Raw genomic sequence first — 19920 nt, 5'->3', positions numbered from 1 at the left:
AACAACTCAAGTTCATAGGCAACCTCGCCTATGTGGCAGGTTACATGGTAGGGACTATCTGTATGGATGGAGTCGGAGATATACAAGATTGCCGACCTCAAAACTTCTTTCAACTTGATGTCTGACGACAAATATCTTTAGCTGATTCTATATTCTATATTCTATATTTTTGTCATTCTGAATTTACACTTGGGTTGCTTGGCAAACAAGGATTGAGCCTTCATGATCCCTAGAACTTCATTCAAATGTCTCAAGTGTTCTTCCCAAGTTTTTCTGTAAATAAGAATATCATCAAAGAATACCAACAAGTACTTACAAAATTGTTTGTTGAAGATGCGGTTCGTGCAAGATTGAAAAGTAGCTAGTGCATTCGTTAATCCAAATGGCATGACCAAGAACTCATAATGCCCATAGTGACAACGGAAAGCCGTCTTCTCCACGTCTTCTTCCCGCATGCGGATTTGATGGTATTCGGAACAGAGATTTATTTTAGAAAAATAAGCTGCACCATACAGCTCATCCAATAATCCATCGAATCTGGGAATAAAGTATCTGTTTTTTATTCTCTTCTTATTCAGTGCACGATAGTCCACACACATGCACATTGTCCCATCCTTTTTTACCGATACCACTGATGATGCAAAAGGGCTAGAGCTAGGACAGATCCATCCTTTCTCGAGCAACTCCTGAATCGTCTTCTCGATCTCATCTTTGAATTTTTTGGGATCATAGTATGGAATGGTGATAACTGGTTTGGCGATAGCTTCCAACTCGATGGTATGCTTAAACCCGCAATTGGGGGTATGCCAGGAGGAATGTCTATAAAAACTTTATCATGTGTACTAAAGATATTTCGAAGATCATCATCCCGATGGGGTGTCTATTGTCCTTTTATAGGTTCTGCCGAAACAAAACAATGTGCAGCCCATGCAATGTCATCATGCCGAGAAATAGCCTCCATCTGTTGTGCCAAAACTTCTTTCGGTCCCTCATTGGCCATCCCATGGAGAACAACCTTCTTCCCATCGACAAAAAAAGTGAAGTCCATCCACTTCAAACTTTGAGTATATTCATCAAGTGTCTCCATTGTAATGTCCCCGTTTTGGAGGTAATTTGATTTGATTAATTTAATTAATCAAGTCGTCCAAAATAATGAATATTTTATGAGGATGACTAATTAATTATTTTTAATTAAATAAATAAGTGGTATTAAGTTAATTATTTATAAAGTTATCAAATAAATAAATATTAAAAGGTAACTTATATTAATTTATTAAAGTGACTTGAATTATAAAATATCTTATAAAGTCACTTAATAAATAAAATAAAATAATATTCTAGAAGTTTTTGTGAAAAAAGTGGAGAAAAAAGAATAAATAGGCATCCTGGGTTTCATTCTCACCAGGCAGATTGGATGTTGATGATTGATGATTTCTTCTTGAGTATTTGTGGAGACAAGTGGTCTGCAGATAATCAATTTGTCTTTGGGAACGAAAACTCCCATTGATAGCAATTTTGAGGGTGTGAAATATCACCTGAATTATTTCAGATTGGAGGTGATATTTCAGTCACTTCATTAGGGCAGAAATGTGTGGCCTAAGGCCAATTTTGAAGATCATTAAATTGGAGACTATTAGCATTGAAGAATATTATTGGAGGCATCGATTATTTGAAGAGGAGAACCAGATTTCTATTGAAGAATTTTCTGATGCTAAGTCTGAAGCAACAGGGACACCATTAGAGACTTCTTTTCATTCGCTAGAGCTCATACTTGCATCAATTTTCATTGGAGATTGAGGCGCATCATTCCTAGGGTTATGCTGAATGTGTTAGGAGTTATTGGAGGCTGGGAAGCTGCTTAGATTATTTTATTTCCTCATTCCAGATCTGAACAGGGGCGACTTCTTTAGAAATTCGTGTGGGCTGCATATGGTCTTCAACTTCCAGAATACTCACTGCTTCATTGGGAATGCAAGGCGACTCCTAAAAAAGGTTCTTTTGTCATTTTCATGCATGTTAGATGACATTCAGCTGCATAATTAGGGGTACGGTTGTAGGTGATAGCCTGCATTAGATTTAATCATTAATTCATATGTATCTGCCAAGAATCTTGGCTATTTGATATTAATATTGTATTGAAGTATTCATGATAATGGAGATATAAGTAGCTGATTTCAATAGGTACTCTTGCAAATGAAATTGCAAATGATATGATGCATGGCAAGTATTTTACAAAATGTCTATTTGCTGTAGCTTGTCTTTGCATACCTAATTTCCCATATATTTGCATAAAAATCCAAAAAGGATTGCATATTTGCATGTAGGTCAGATTGTAGGCATTGTAGGGGTATTTAAATCAGTCTTAGCATCCTACTTCAGACTGAAACACTACATCAAGCTACAAGGTTGCATATAAACTGTTTGATGAAATTACAAATAGCAATTAGGGCAAATTGTGGTCAGTTTTGAGTTAGGCTCATTACAATGGTATCAGAGCTAAATACTGTCATCCTGAGGGTTTAACAATCACATGTAGCCACCTGGGGTTGACTCTCACAGATTTTACACTCGCAAGTGAGCTTGGTTTGATAGGGAACAAGATTTTGACAGGCAGCTAGACACCATGGGTGACAGGCAAAAGCATAGCCCACCAAGAGACAATAGGAATGAAGATCAAGAAACAAGGGAATTTTACAGAGCAATGGTTACAGGACAAGAGCGGATGGCTGAGGCTTTGCAGGCACTCACCACCATGGTTGAGCGCATGAACACATAGGATAGACGGAATCAAGAGCAAGGGGATAACAGGAGTGCAGTGGGATCACCTAGAGTTCATAGAACTCTTTCCAGAACAGCAGATAGACCTACACGACCTACCTTCTTGAGAGAAGAACGTGCAGTAGAAGAGAATGATGAAGATGTTGAGGAGCCTACCTTTGCTGATGTATATATGGCTGCTCATGATGAATGGCAACGATTGACACTAGGAGCTCGAGAGCTCATGCATTTTGATCGTTTTGTACAAACGAGGATGGACTACTACAGGTCCTGACAGGAGAGGAGACCTTGGAATTAGAATAAGGATCTCAAGCAGGCTACTAATAAGCTTACATTACCTATGTTTGATGGAAGTGGCAAATCTACTACACAGTCATACATTCATAAGTTGGATACTTTCTTGGCTCTTTGACCCATGACAGAAGAGGAAGCCATCAAGTATGCTACTTTGCATTTGGAAGGAGCAGCACATGAATGGTGGTATCATGGATTGATTACATTGCAGCATAATCAGATTACATCTTATCAGGAGTTTGTGGATAGATTGCTGGAATGCTTTGACAAGAAAGACCCAGAATCATACTTCAAAGATTTGGCTCAACTCAAGCAAGTTGGGAGTTTGGAGAACTACATTGGAGACTTTCAAAGATTGTCAGTAATGGTTCCCAATATCTCAGAGAGACGACTGGTGGTGTTATTCATGGAGGGCTTATTGGAGCCAATGAGAGGATGGATAAAAGCCTTTGATCCTCCCACTCTTTAGGAGGCAATGAAGAAGGCTAGGAGCATGGAGTTTGCAGTACCAAAGAGCAAGAGCTTGCATAAGGAAATCCCTTCAACAAGCAATGAGACTCCCCAACAATCAGACAAGAAAAAGAAATCAGCACCTATGATGGATGAGGAGACACGAGAAGAGTTGAGGAAGAAGAAATTATGCTATTGGTGCAAGGAGCCTTACAACAAGGATCATGATTGCCCTTTGAGGCCGAAGAGCAAGGCGAACCGTTTCATGTGGGCATACTATGAGGACTCCGATTTTGATGAAGTTGATCAGCAGGTTGCTTTAGAACTTAATCAAGGTGAGGAGACTTCTGCTCCCATGACATATATTGCCAATGTTCAGGATGAGACTACATTCAGGTTTAGAGGGACAATTGATAGATAGCATTGCATCGCTATGCTTGATACTGGTGCGACACATAACTTTATTAATGGAGATTTTGTAGCTCGGTGCAGACTTCAGGTTAAGGATTTTGATGGATTTAGAGTTCGAGTTGCAGATGGATATAGTCTCGCATGCACCAGAAAGGTTGCTAATCTAACCTTGAGATTTAACAACTATGAGTTACATTTAGATTTTTATGTGGTCAACATGGGAGAGATGGACATAGTTTTGGGAATGAAGTGGCTCTAGGACTTGGGAGTATTTACCCTCAATGTACCTAAGATGGAAATGTCTTCTGAGGTTGATGGTAGGAGGCATGTATTGAGGGGTATTATGGAGGGAGGCTTGCATTCTATTAGAGGGCTAGACAGTAAGAGAAAGAAAAAGGTGATTCAGGAGAAACTTGAGATGATTCTCAATCCATTGTTCGAAGTGGAAGCCGCTTGGTCATATGACAATCCACTCTATGACTTGGATGATGATAGCTCTCTTTATTCCAGTCTTGAGATGAGCATTGTTGATAGTATTTGTGATTCTACTGGTGCATTGGGATTGCAAATGGGGCTCACAAAGGAGATTTCAGAGGTGTACATGGTGAGGAATGCTCACAGCTTCATTTTTGATTCTCATGTACATGACCTATTCATGGTGCACAATTTAGGAGCACATGTGCTGAATAGTTGGAATGATAGTTTAGCTTGTACGAAGTTTGGAGGCAAAGTTGATCAGTCTCTTGGCTTGCTTCTACTTGAGGGTTATACTTCTGCAAGACTTGATGATGATATTGAGTTGCTACGATAGTTTCAGTTTGAGCAAGTGTTGCAGAGATTGTTTGGTGATGACAGGGACATTATGCAGTTCTTGTGGGATCCAGGTGGTGAATTGCTTGAGGACAAGCAATTTCAGGAGGGGCGGACTGTAATGTCCCCGTTTTGGAGGTAAATTGATTTAATTAATTTAATTAATTAAGTCATCCAATATAATGAATATTTTATGAGGATGACTAATTAATTATTTTAATTAAATAAATAAGTGGTATTAAGTTAATTATTTATAAAGTTATCAAATAAATAAATATTAAAAGGTAACTTTATATTTAATTAATTTAATAAAGTGACTTGAATTATAAAATGTCTTATAAAGTCACTTAATAAATAAAATAAAATAATGTTCTAGAAGTTTATGGAGAAAGTGGAGAAAAAAGAATAAATAGGCATCCTGGGCTTCATTCTCACTAGGCAGATTGGATGTTGATGATTGATGATTTCTTCTTGAGTATTTGTGGAGCCAAGTGGTCTACAGATAATCAATTTGTCTTTGGGAACGAAAACTTCCACTGATAGCAATTTTGAGGGTGTGAAATATCACTTGAATTATTGCAATTTGGAGGTGATATTTCAGTCACTTCATTAGGGCAGAAATCTGTGGCCTACGACCAATTTTGAAGATCATTAAATTGGAGACTATTAGTATTGAAGAATATTATTGGAGGCATCGATTATTTGAAGAGAAGAACCAGATTTCTATTAAAGAATTTTCTGATGCTAAGTCTGAAGCAACAGGGACGCCATTAGAGACTTCTTTTCATTCGCTAGAGCTCATACTTGCATCGATTTTCATTGGAGATTGGGGCACATCATTCCTAGGGTTATGCTGAATGTGTTAGGAGTTATTGGAGGCTGGGAAGCTGCTTAGATTATTTTATTTCCTCATTCTAGATCTGAACAGGGGTGAATTCTTCAGAAATTCGTGTGGGCTGCATATGGTCTTCAACTTCTAGAATATTCACTACTTCTTCATTGGGAATGCAAGGCGGCTCCTAAAACAGGTTCTTTTGTCATTTTCATGCATGTTAGATGACATTCAGCTGCATAATTAGGGGTACAGCTGTAGGTGATAGCCTGCATCAGATTTAATCATTAATTCATATGTATCTGCCAAGAGTCTTGGCTATTTGATATTAATATTGTATTGAAGTATTCATGATAATGGAGATATAAGTAGCTTATTTCAATAGGTACTCTTGCAAATGAAATTGCAAATGATATGATGCATGGCAAATATTTTACAAAATGTCTATTTGCTGTAGCTTGTCTTTGCATACCTAATTTCCCATATATTTGCATAAAAATCCAAAAAGAATTGCATATTTGCATGTGGATCAGATTGTAGGCATTGTAGGGGTATTTAAATCAGTCTTAGCATCCTACTTCAGACAAAAACACTACATCATCAAGCTACAAGGTTGCATATAAACTGTTTGACGAAATTACAAACAACAATTAGGTCAAATTGTGGTCAGTTTTGAGTTAGGCTCATTACATTCATCCACTGTATGCCTAGAATAACCTCCATATCATTTAGGTCTACTATAAAGAAATCCTCGGTCACAGCATGGTTAGCCATGGTGATACTTAGTTGGGGAACAAGGCGTATACAAGGAAAAAGTGTTCCTCTGGCGACCTTGACCTGGAATCTTGAGTGTGTCTCAGTAGGTAGACCTCTTCTTTTCACCAAAGACAATTTTATGAAGTTTAAAGTGGCTCCGCTATAGAGCATCACAATGACCCTCTGTCCTTGAAGGGTTCTTCGTACACGAAATACCGTACATCTTGGACTCTCGGCTAAGGCGATGGTTCCTTCATGCCGTACCAATGCGGCAATCCTCTCCATACGGTTCATATTAATCATTTTGGAGTCCTCCTAGAGGTGACCGTCCTCTATGGATAGACTCTCTTGATCATCCTCATCATCAGAAACAACTTCGATGTAGTGTACTTTTCCTTTTCCGAGGCATCTATGCCAAGGTTCCCATGACTCCTTACAATTGAAACATAATTTCTTCCTTCGGAGCTCTTGTTTGGTAACTTTGTCCAACAAAGGCTTCTTCGGTAGAGATTTGCTATCTTCATCCCTTGGAAATACTGGAGGTTTGGAATGGGAGTAACCTCGAGAGGACGATGTTGATGATAATGCCATGCTTCACACCTTTTTAATCGCCTCTGAAAGGGTGGCAGGATTGAAACCTTTAACTCAACCCCTCAGTGATTCTATCAGTCCATCCATGAAGAGCACTATCCGTCTTCTTCCAGGAATGTCCATAATGACAGAGAGTTTTTGAAATTCTATGATGTACTGGTCAACTGATCCAGTTTGCCTCAATTGTGCCAATTCTTTGAAATTAAGTTCTAGATCTTTACCATCAAACTGATCCATCAATCTTTCAATGAATTCTGCATAAGTATTGACTTGGTCATGCCCTAGCATAATTGTGCCATGATGTCACCATTCATAAGCCACTTCCTCCAAGTGTAGTGTTGCAAATTTAATTGTTTCTTCTAGCATTGGATTGAGCTTGAAGTATTGGCCTTCATTACCCATGCTTGGGCAAATATGGATCCGAATTTGTCAAATGGTGATCGATTTACTTTACTTAACTTTCTTCTAAGATCATCGTTAAAATATCCTCGGTTTCCGCCTCCAGAATATCCCATTCTCAATTCTGCGTAATCTTTGTAGGATATGTCCTCTTCCAAGTTTACATTCTTCCAATCATCTTTCAATTGTTCTTGAACTTCCTCAAAGGTTGGTTGCTTTCGTCCATGTGGTACCTTCGTCTATGGAGTTAAAGTCAACATGGAAGTTTGTAAGTGTGTTGGGTGAAGGTTTGCCTTATCCGACACCGAGTCTGCATTGTGATCATTTTGTTCACCAAATATCTTATTGTCTGCCAGTTTCTTGAGAATCTCTTCCATAAGTTGCTGAGTATCATTAATTTGAGCCTAATTCCTAGAAAGATCCCTTAGTAGCGCCATGAGTTTGGCAAGAATGCGTTCTTGATCTACCATTCTATCAACCGAATGAGATCTCCTTCATTTCTGGCTATAAACTTTCATTCATTGTCCACATGCTGGCAAGATTTATGGCTTTGATACCACTATAATGTTTCGTTCTCGACGTTACTTGCTCAATGCCCAAACTTAGAGCACAAATTGGTCGGACGGTTTGTTTAGGTAGTTCGTATGGTTGGATCAAGTATAAAAGGTGGTCATACGGCCTGAGAGTGAGGGGAATGAAGTCCGTACGGTTGAGGTGTGAACCCTGTATGGCTAGTTGGAGGCCGCACGGTAGGAAGACCAGATGGTCATATAGTAGGTGGAGGGGGGCAGTCGTATAGTAGGAGATGACTAGGCCGTACAATATGATTGGCAGGGGCCATACAGTGTGGGAATGCAGTTCGTATGGTGGAGTTGGAGCTGTACGGATGGGTTACTGAGTGCCTTCGAGGTGATGGACGAGGATGTTTGCGGGTTGCTTCGCCACGGATTGAGGTGCACTTTGAGATGCCAAACAAGGTGAATGTATTTGCCAAAAACACCAAATAATGCCAATGCAAGTATTGAAATCCAATCAAAGATATATCAATATATGTATTTGCAATCAAAGACGGTGCGCGAAATTGCTAGATCCGAGCAAGTATTACAAAAACAAAATAGGGTGAGGGTTGAATCCCATTGAAACTGGAATAGCCAAGTAGGGAAGATCTTTCACTTCCGAAATGGCAAACAACAGAGAATTTCAACTGGAATTTGCAGTATTAAGAAAAATATAATCCAAAACAGATACCAACTGCTACCAATATGTCATGCTTAAATACCTTTTGGATGAACTTTCCAAGGGTTTACAAAGATAGCTGACGGCCAAACCTACGAAAACAATTAAATAAAAATGGGTCTAAGATATACTAAATCAATCGACCCATACACAGAGATTTGAATAATTATTTATTTTAATGACGGGAACATTACAGTCATTAATAAATTTATCTTATCTTATCAAATATCAGACACATAATGTTTGCACGAATATATAAAGATAAATCAATTTATCTCTTAGTTACGAAAAAGTAACCAAAGTATGTTTATATTAATCCTTCCTTCAAGATTGTACGCATTGTATGCCCTTGATTTAACAAGTCTTCTTATTAATCCTAACTAATGCTAACTGGATGAATAAAATGGTTTTTAATGTAGATTTTTTTTGAGTTAGATAATCCCTTGTCATAGTTAATAAGGAAATTTGAAAACAAAGTTGTGGTTTATCTATAAGATTTTTAGAATGAACAACTCATGCTATTAAGAAGGGTTAGTAAGTAGTCTTAGTAGCCTCTTTCATAAATAAGGAATTCTCCTTGATAATTAATTGATGTTTGATTTTAATGGAACAACAATTAATACTAAATTATAGCACTACATATATGTTATGGTGATAAGTCAGCCTTGGTTTACAATTAAAAAAATTTCTCTCTGGAAACCTACTAATATTAATGGCCTAGTGCTTTCATCCCTCTAAAGAAGGGTATACATTTAACAGAAGCATTGATAAATAGTATGAATCCTATCACTGATGAATAATTTAACAATGACATATCCAAATTGTCTTAAGGAAGGCATATATTCCAAAATTATGATAAAATCACTTTGATTAAAGTAAATGGTTAATTATTATCAATGGACAACGATCCATACTCAGGAAATTACAATATAAACTTTAAACCCAAGTCAAAACCCTACAAGTATAAGGCAACCTTATAATTAAACAAGTTGTATACAACTCTATTGTGAACTTAAAATAAAATATAAGCAGTTGCTAAAAGAAACAAATAAGCTAAAAGTAATAAACAACAGTAGAAATGGCTCAAATCTATTCAAATCACTGACTTTAAGTTTTCCTTAATATAAATTTAATTAAATTATAATCCAATAATCTAATAATTTACACAAACAAACAAAAAATATAGTAATCTAAGTGTCAAAGAAATCATCAAACTATCCAATTCAAAGGAATCCATAATACCTTTCAAAAAAAGAACTTAATTCGTGATATTTATTGTGAATGGAGATTACAGGGCAACAAATAATGATGCAATGATGTACTCTGTAATGTTCCCATTTTAGTAGATTTTGACAACTAGGCTAGGTCAGTTCATCATGACGACCCTTGCGAGCTGGTAGTATGCTTTGAGGGTCTCCGTGGCATACTTTCTAATTTTACTAAGTCTATTTTGAGGTGGTTTCTATTTTTAGCAGTGCAATGGAAGAGCTGATGATTAATTTTCATCAGCAGTGGATTGAACACATTCAGGGAGTTTATATAATAAGTTATTTATGAGGCTTTTAATTATTAAGAGACTTTATCTTATTTCATGTTATAAATTGCAAGTGTCTTCATGAAGCCATGTGCTTGAAAGTTACTTATTTAAAAGAATTAGATGGAAGCTTTTAATTAAAAGGTGTGTTGATGAAGCAACTTTAATGAAAAGTATATTATTGAAGCCAAGTCGCATGGTAAATAGAGGCTTCATGAAGCAATTAGAATCATCTCTTGTCTATTGCTTTTGATATTTTCTGTTGGGGTTTTGAGTTGTGTTAATTCTTCTTAAGGACTGATTCCTCCTAATCTGTTATTCAATTTGTTGTTGCTGTATAACAAATTGAATTAATTATTCTGAATTTGGGAATTCTTTCAATTCGGTGCTGAAGTATACCAAATTGAGTGCATTTATATCCTCTGGTTTGGACGTCTTCTCTACTGTAATTCTCCTGTGAGTAGAAGGTGGTACTGTTGCAATCGTTATTGGTTTATTTCCAAGTTGTAAGTTCAGTAAATCTCTACTATTTAAGAGATTATTATTTTAAATTAACGCCATTCTCTGCATTTGGGCATTGGGATATCTGCTATCCATTTCCAGCTGGGCAATATGCTTATGGGTGTTTGGGCTGCATTATAATCACTGTTATTGGGTGCCATCATTTCTACTACTGAGCGTTATTGATCCCTGTTAATGGATGCCTAGTAAATTCTGCTTTTTGGCATGTATACCTCCTGCATTCTTGGGCGTTCATTATTATGAAATTGAGACATATTATTATTGCTATTTGGGCATCATTTGTTCTGGGTCTGAAAATTGCAATTTCTGTCTGCTTGTGTATCCTGAACAGGCCTGGTGTTGATTGCCATCCTAGGTGATTCCCTATTGTAGATATGAAACGCCAGGATTGGCATTTCCTTCTGTGGAATTCCTAACATTGGAGGACGTGAGTTTAATGACTGTGTCAGGCAGCCACTACTTTGACAGCTGTGTGAGCCTGTAGAGGAGGTTAGACATCATTTGGGAAGGCAATGTTTATGCTAACAGCTGAGTTTTGCACACTAGAGATCAACATGGGTGGTCAATTGGATTTGTTGCTGCAAGTTGACCATCTCCAGCAAGCCATACCAGATTCTTGTCCATTCTTGAAAAGAACTAAATTATATTAATAATTTTTCAATTGTATTCAGCAAATGTTACATATGCAATGACTATAGTTGAATGAGTTGGGAATTGCTATCTCTTCTCATTTATTCTTTTGGCATTGTATTTCATTTCATACATATATATTTAAAAATTACAAAAAAAAAGGGAAAAAACACCAAAAAAATCCCAAAATAACATCATATCTTTCAACATAGTCAATGAGAGCCAGCTTGGGCTCATTACATATTCTTCTAAAAACTGTAACAGTGTAGAATGTAAGAATTTAGAATGCCTATTTGGTCTTTTATATAAACCTGATCTAATCAAGTCGAAAGGCAGTTTTCTCTGCTGTTTATATATAGATACAAGCAGGATGATGGAATTGGAGACAGAGTTACATGTTGAAAGAATACATAGAAGATCATACTAAAACAGGAATTATTTGATAAATGCAACTGTTCTCTCTTCTGTAATTTACAACGTTACAAGACAATGGTGTGACGAACAATTAAAACTAAAATTCTTTCGAGCTACACTGGGAGGTTTTCTCTGGTCAACTCTTTCCTCCTAGTGCTCATACTGAGTTGGTTTGTAGTGATAATTTCAATTTTTTAATAAAACTATTCACCCTAGGATCTTTATTGATAATTTTTTTAATCAAATTACTTATTATTATGTATATTTTATTATTATATTTATAATTGTACTTTATCATTTATTTAATCTTATATTTTTTTTTCACTCTGATTATTAAAGTCTATCCTGGGAAAAGGGGTCATCACAGTAAACATTACATCCTCCAAAATGACGAGTGTAATAAAGGAACTCCAGTAACAAAATTAAGTAAACCAAATGAGATCAATAACTATAAATATTGTTACATATATACAATCTATGCATACATTGAAAACTATGTGATAGATTATTAGTACCAGATGGGGTCAATTCCTCCAGAATTTTGTCCATTATCAAACAATCTTCCAAAGCTGCATTACAACCAGTACCATAGGTTGGGAACTGCAAAAGATTCAATGAAACTTGTGAGAAAAGTAAATTTACAGACTAATGATATCAGCTTTTGTTTATTTGAAATGACTTTTATGAGTTTCTCCTTCATGCAATATGATATATAATTCAATTGCGATCTGTCATCATGCTTTTAATATTTTATGGTATATCTTATATTAAAATGCAAACTTACACATCCTTTTGAAATCACTGAGGATGACAGAGAAAAAACTAATAGTGGAAATGCCCAAAAATTTAAAGCACGGTGTTGGCTGTAAAAAACACAAATATGAACTTTTGATGCAAGCATTGCTAACTAGTGGCATAAAATTATTATATGATTGCCAATAACTAATTTTTGGGATGGCATGATGCTTGGTTAATGGGCAGTAGTCTCTTTTGAAAGTAGCAGGTGATGGGTTGTAATAACCCCTTTTGAGAATTAGTTCAAATTTGCATTATTTTTTGTTATTCCAATCACTCAAATCCCAACTCTTTTTTATCACCAATATATCAAAGGTGGGCAAGATGATGGGGTACACAAAGATCAAAATGAAGACAGAAAAATTACAAGAATAATATTGGTTGCTAGCCGACCAATTTACAATCAATATGAAGATGCAATAAATACTGACAAATTACAAGAGCAAGTTGATTGAGCCAAAAAGGTTATTGCATGCAGATTGGATCAATGCCAAACGGTATATCAAATCAAAGCCGAATTGGCAGGCAATGAAATGCAACAGGTCTAGTGGTGAAACATTTAAGATCCTAAACAATATAAAATAAACTATTGGCTGTAAATTGTCTAGTACTACAATACGATACGTAGTGCAAATTTTTTCCTTCAACAAATACTTTCAAGCATTTTGTTAAACAATTGTTCAAAATTCTAAATATTGATATTTCATCAAACAATTGACATGTAACTTCATAGTTCAAACACCAATAAAAATTACTTGGATTAAGTTGATATAATTGATAATGATCAATTGTCTCAATGAAATATCGGTCAATGAGTTTGACTCAAAAATTACACAGTTAAATCCTTATAGCAATATCACACTTTGACTTGCTGTGGAAAATATCTCCTACTTATCAATGATCAAGTTTTATAACTGGATCAATTTTGATAAAAAATTGATGAATCCAACCAAAAATTTGGATTTTATATTTTTTTCCCACAAGCTAGTTTGACACATTGAAGACAAGAAGTTTGAAAATTCTATCCCCTAAAACTTTTGTGTCTACCAAAACAATGTATAATACGGCTGGAATGAAGATTCCACAAATTTTATCCGAACTCCTCTATAACCATTGCTTCTAATTAACTAGCAATATTAAGATAATATTGTGGTTACTATAAAATTGAATAACAGCCTTTTATATATATGATAAGGACCCACAAACAGTAAGGCAACTTCAAATGAATATTCAAATATTGTGACCCCTTATGATATTGGTAGACAAAAAATTTCTTGTTGATTTGGAAGATGTGGGGCTGCTGATGCAGAAGCATCCCAGGTGTAAGGGCAATCTTGCATCACCAAAAAATATTTCTTTTTGTTTTTCAATAAGGGTTGTTTCAGTGTAGAGTTGTTATTTGTAGAAGCTTACTATTTTTAGTAAGTTGGTCATATGAGCTTAGAATGTTATAATTTCATAGGTGGAGATTCATCTTGGATATATCAGCCTGTTAAACGAGTTTCATTGCCATTTTTTATGTATTGGTGAGCTTATTACAGATTTTCGGTATGAATTTTTGGTTTAAAAACTCTAGGCTTTGTTTTGAATGCCTAAATGGCTCCGAAACAAGGTCAAATCTTGGCTGATGGATGCGTGCACAACTAGCCATTTCTAAAAAGGGGTTACAATAGCCAATCGAGTCAACGGTTTGTAAGTTATGGTTTGCAGATGTTGAGCTACCCGAAAATGTAATTTGAAAATTGTCCAGAGTTGATTCTTTGTAATAAAATGTAATAAAATAATATAATTTTACATTGGTCAACCTCAAGAGTTAGGGCTAAGCATCTAGAACCTTCCTGGGTGGTGGGAAAATGCCTATATAAAAAAGGCCCGTAGGTTGTCTAGGGGGTTTTGGTTGGTGGACCGCAACTCTGTCTTGTAGAATATTGTAAGAAAGGCGCTCATGTGGCTTTGCATATTGTATTTTGAATTCTATAATTCCATACTTGTGGAGATAATAAGAAGTCCATTTTCTGTTTTTGCGAATTTGTTGTTGTTACTCTACTTTTCTTATGTGTATGTGGTATTAAGGGGAGCACTCTTCATCAAGTGGTATCAAAGCAGGTTTTCCTGAGTGTGTAGACAAATCATCAACTGTGAGCCGATTTGCACTAGGATTGTGGTTTGTGTTGAGTGTGTAGATAAATCATCAATTTGAGAGAGTTTGCACTAGGGTCTCAATGATAAGTGCAAAAATGCCTCTACGAAGCGAACGTGGCAAAAGAGATGAAGCAGTGGCACCTGAGGTTAGAGTCCTCTAGAGATAGATGCGAGCATTGGAAGAACAGATTTGCAGAGGGATGAGTCTTTCTGTAAGAGATGAAAGTGAAGATGAAAGAGAAGATGAAGTTCTGAACCCATATGAAGAAAGACTTTTCAGGGCCATTTCCAAGATTGGAAAAAGACCTAAGATTGAGGTTCCTACTTTTTTGGGAAATCTTAACATGGAGGAGTTAATTGATTGGATCACTGAATTAAAAGAATTTTGAGTACAAAGATATTGAGGATCCTGAAAGGGTCAAGTTTGCGAAGGCCAGACTGAAGGGACATGCCAAGATCTAGTAGCAGAAGATTCAATTGGAGTGAAATAAAAGAGAGAAGGAGAAAATCACAAGATGGGATTAGATGATTGCTAAATTGAAGCCACAATTCATTCTCGTTGATTATGAGCTTGATTTGCTAAAGAAAATGCAAGGTTGAAGCAAGCGGGAAGATCTTTTCAGGAGTATTCAAAAGAGTTCTACTGAGTCCTCATCAGAACAGACCATGCGGAAGCTAAGAAGTAAGTTGCCTATGAAGGCTAGGCACATGGAAATGCGTGTAAATGATCACTTTTGACTTTTAAAGAGTGACCTTTAGTCACAATCGGGTTCTTTGGATGCAATTGCATGTAAAGTGATTTACACGTTATCACGGTTTGATGCAATCATGCAATGAGGTTCTAAGAATGAGATTACGATAAATGCATATGGAGAGTGAGATTACATGTAAATGCGGATGACGGAACTACACGCAATCACTCTTGGAATGTGATTGCATATGAAAGGAATGGATGCAATGTGCCTTGGCACGAAATGATAGATGTGGAGTGAAAAGATGCACTTGCATGGAAAGGTGAAAAAATGGAATGAAGTGAAATGTACTTAAGTTCTAGGGAAAGAACTTGCAACTTCTTCAACAAGAAGAAAAACGAAAAAGCAAGCAAACAACCAATGAAAACAAGCACAAAACAAACACATACCTTTGGTCTTAGACTCAAACATGTCAACAAAAAAGTTGCTTTCAAGTGCAAATTCGAATTTGGAATTTGGAGAAAAACCAAATATGTAAATATGTAAGTTCTCATCATATTTAAATGCCAAATGCATTTTTCATGGCATATGTTTGAACAATTGTGCAACATCAAGATAAAATATGAAATAAAATAGCAAGATAAGCATGAATTAATAAGCATGGTTGAACATGCCTACTTACTTGTAGATCAAAGAGCCAAAATAGGAAGATTGATAGGTTTGAAGACCAATCTCCTCCAAAACCGAATTCATAAACAACTGTTTGACTTCCTCCACTCTTGCAAGTAATGGATGATTGATGAGCATTCAAAGTTAGGTTTTGGGATGAGAATGCCAAAAACGTGCTTTTTTTTCTCAATACATAAGACGTTTTTGCATAAAATCAAATGTTTGGACATTTTTTACAAAAATCGTGATCTTAGAATGGTATGGAATGAGGTATTTTTGTGCTTGGAATACAAAAATCTGTTCATCAATGACATTGATATGCATTGAAACTCCAAAACAACCTTCTTTGAGCCAAAACATGCTCCAAAACTCCCAAGAAATAGACGTTTTGACAAAAACGGGATCTCTAGAGGGAATGAAATAAAATGTTTTTTGCATGAGAATCAACGGCTAGGGCATGAGAATGCAAAAATATGCAAAAACAACCCTGATCTTGGGGATTCCAAGCCATTACATGGGCAGATCTAGGCGTTTTGGGTGAAAAACGTGCTCTTGGAGGAGGAAAACATGAAGTTTTTTGCCCTTGAATCTTCGAATTTGGGTTCTATCTTTGCCAATGCATGAAAAGAAATGCAAAACGCACTCTAGGAATGGAAATGCATATTTTAAATGAGATAGATTGGGCTCTTTAAAAAGCATGCATTTGTCTTCTAGATGCAAAACGCATTATAGGACGAGCAATGCATATTTTAAATATCATCAAGTGGAGTCTCTCATACAAATCGCACCCTTGGAGTCCATTTGCATGTTTTAAATTACATGCATTTGGTCTCCAAGTGCAAATCACACTCTTGGGAGATCATTGCATATTTTTTTTAAAACTCCAATATGCAAGTCACACTCTTGGAAACTCATGGCACATTTGGAAAAAACTCCAATATGCAAGTCACACTCTTGGAGACTCATTTCACATTTTAAAATACATAAATTTACATGTTTAAGTTGTTTTAACATGCCCTTTTAGTGCAAAACCGTGGTCCCTAGAGGCATTTGTATATTTACATGCAAATGGGTTGAAAGACATGTAAATGCACAATTTAAATGATCAATTAAGCACATGCATCATCGATTTTTGAGGAAATATCATGTAATTGGGCCAAAAATAACATTTGCATTATAATATTTAACATTTTATGAGCAAACATCATTTCAAAAAGTAATATTTAACTTGTATATTTTAAATAAAACATAAAGTTACTCAAAAATAAATCAAACTATATAGTTAATATAATCACTTAAGTGAAAAATTAAAAAGCAACTCAACTTAAAAATATAACATAAAGTTCTCTATAGTTACTCTGAGTGAAATGATAAGTAACTTAAAAACATAACATAAAGTGAGTTTATGTTATATTTTTCAAAAAGTTAATGTCAACATTAATAACATGATTTTTTCTAAATCATGCAGCTTACCTGGAGAATCCACTTTTAGTGCACTAAAATGATCATATCTTTTGATTGCTAACTTCGATTAAGCCCTAAGATAGACCAAATCAAAGGGAAAACCAAAAGCATTGATTTGAGCAAAACCAAAAAATCAAAAGCTAACAAACACACTCAAAAACGCGAAAAAGGACATTGAAGGCTTCAAAAATCAAGCATAGGCTTAACAAACAAAAAAATGAAAAAGACTTGATAAAAGCCTTCAATAAAAGAGTTCACTATATCAATTAGAATCAATTGGTTGATCAATATTATCTAATTAAATATTGAACTAACTTAGAGAAATGTGAAATTAAATTGAAAAAGTTTCGTACTATTACCTACATTTTGTGGTGACAAAATGCAGGACAAGGGACTCATATGTATTAATTGTATTTCACTATCTCCTAACAGGGTCTATCCTTTCACAATGAACTCTTATATTAGTACATCATCTTGTGGGCATCATTCCCACTGGGGTTTTCTCTCTGATTAAGGGTTTCCCTAGTTAACATATCTGGTGTTATTGTGCATGGTTATCTTTCCATGGTTGTAATGTACTTATTTCATACTATGCCCGTTTTGCTTAGATTTCTGGTAAGGAAGTTATGAAATCCAGTACAACAGTAGAAATAGGTGAAGATTGCCTTGTCTATATGGAAGTGAAACCCAAACTAAGGAATACTGTAAGAATGAAAAGTTTGTACAGTGGAGGGGGGATTGGTATCTTTGTATGGTGGGAGTGGCTAGTTCGTACGATGGTGGCAATATGACCGTATGGTGATATGAACTATTTTCCCCTTGTTTTTGAAACACAACTTCTGTCACCTCCAATTGAAAATCAAATATAGTGTTGAAGGATAGCAAATGGATGGTGTACCGACAAATGGCAGATAGCAAGATGACGTACTAAGGGATGGCAGAGGGCAAGATGGCGTACGAAGAGATGACAAATAGCAGGATGGCATATAGAGGGATGGCGTATCGAGGAAGGTGTATCGAGGGATGCCAAATGGCAGGTGGCAGGATGGCGTACCAAGAGGATGGCATACTAAGGGGTGGTCTATAAAGGGATGGCATACTGAGGGATGGAAGATAGTACGTGGTAGGATGACTACTGAGGGATGGCAGATGGTGGATGGCAGATGGTAGGATGGCGGATGGCGGATGGAAGATGGCAGATGGAGGGATAGCCAATGGTAGGATGACATATTAAGGAATGGCATACCAAGGGATGACGTATTGAGGAAGGTGTATAGAGGGATGGTAGGTGGCAAGATGGCATACTGAGGGGTGGTGAATAGAGGGATGGCATACCAAGGGATGGTAGATGGTAGGTGGCATGATGGTGTACCAAGGGATGGCAGATGGTAGGTGGTAGGATGGCGTACCAAGGGATGGCAGATGGAAGATGGCGGATGATGGATGGTAGATAGCAGGATGGTGATGGAGATGACAAGATGGAAGATGCCAAATGGAGGTGGAGGGAAATCGATCGTACAGAGTTAGCTCGCAAGTCATACAACTAATAGTTGAAGATACACCTATACCATGGATTGCATAACGAAATATGTGATGCTGAAACTTAGTGCCAAATCATATAAATATGATATTTACTGAAACAACTGAAAAATGCCAACAAGAAAGATCAATCATGGATATATGAAAAGTATAGTCGAATTAATAATTGCAGACAAAGAAGCGAAGTAATACAGAAACAAAATTGGGTGTGGGTTGAATCCCACCGAAACCAGAATAGCCAAATAGGGAAGATCTTCCACTTCCAAAATGGAAAACACTAGTGAACTCCAAAACATTAATTCATAGTATCAAAAAAAAATCCAAATCGCATGCTAACAACTTCCTACATGCCGCACATAAATACCCCTTCAGACAAAACTCCCGATGGTTTACAAAAGAATGCCGACATGGCAAACACCTATGGATAATTAATAAAAATTGGGCCCTGTTATTAAATGATTAAAGGTCCATTTATAAAATTATTTAAATTCTGGGACCATTAATTATTTAAAGTATTTTATCAATATTGGGGACATTACAATGGTTGTTTCATCTATTGTTTACATGTTTTAGGATTAATCAATTGTTGACAATTACACAACTGATTCACTCTCCCTCCCTCTCAGTTAACTTGGTAGACTTTACTTTCTAACAATTGGTATCAGAGCATCAGGTCCTTGAAAGAGAAGTTTAACAGCTTGTGGAGATCCGTGGCTTTTTATTTCAGAAAAGAAAGTTCAAAGTTTGATGAAATCAATTATGTAGCAGGAAGGAAAAGATGAAGACTCACGTATTATGCATGCATCCGGAATATTGGCTAGTTACTTCGAATGCAAAGGTGGTGATAAAAGAAGATAATCTTGACTCTTGTGAAGAAAGTGAAAAAGATCTATTCATGCAGAATATGCTTGCTAAAGAAGCACTATTATCAGCTCTTCCCGAAACAAAATATGGAGAGGTAA

At 36.2% G+C, this 19920-nt stretch overlaps 1 protein-coding gene across 3 annotated transcripts in view; it reads right to left on the bottom strand.

Annotated features, from left to right (window-relative positions):
• Nucleotides 1-19920, bottom strand: part of LOC149570711 (uncharacterized) — a 277096-nt gene that overhangs the window by 35555 nt on the left and 221621 nt on the right. For all 3 annotated transcript variants that reach the window (XM_089823243.1, XM_089823244.1, XM_089823242.1), the window contains one exon: nt 12173-12257. In XM_089823243.1, the coding sequence (XP_089679369.1) occupies nt 12173-12257 (85 nt within the window). The remainder of the gene's footprint in view (nt 1-12172; nt 12258-19920) is intronic.

Source organism: Cupressus sempervirens, chromosome 3 (assembly GCF_028749045.1).
Source record: "Cupressus sempervirens isolate cs-2001-9-10 chromosome 3, ASM2874904v1, whole genome shotgun sequence".
NCBI lineage: Eukaryota > Viridiplantae > Streptophyta > Pinopsida > Cupressales > Cupressaceae > Cupressus > Cupressus sempervirens.
This window is presented reverse-complemented; position numbering and strand designations above follow the sequence as displayed.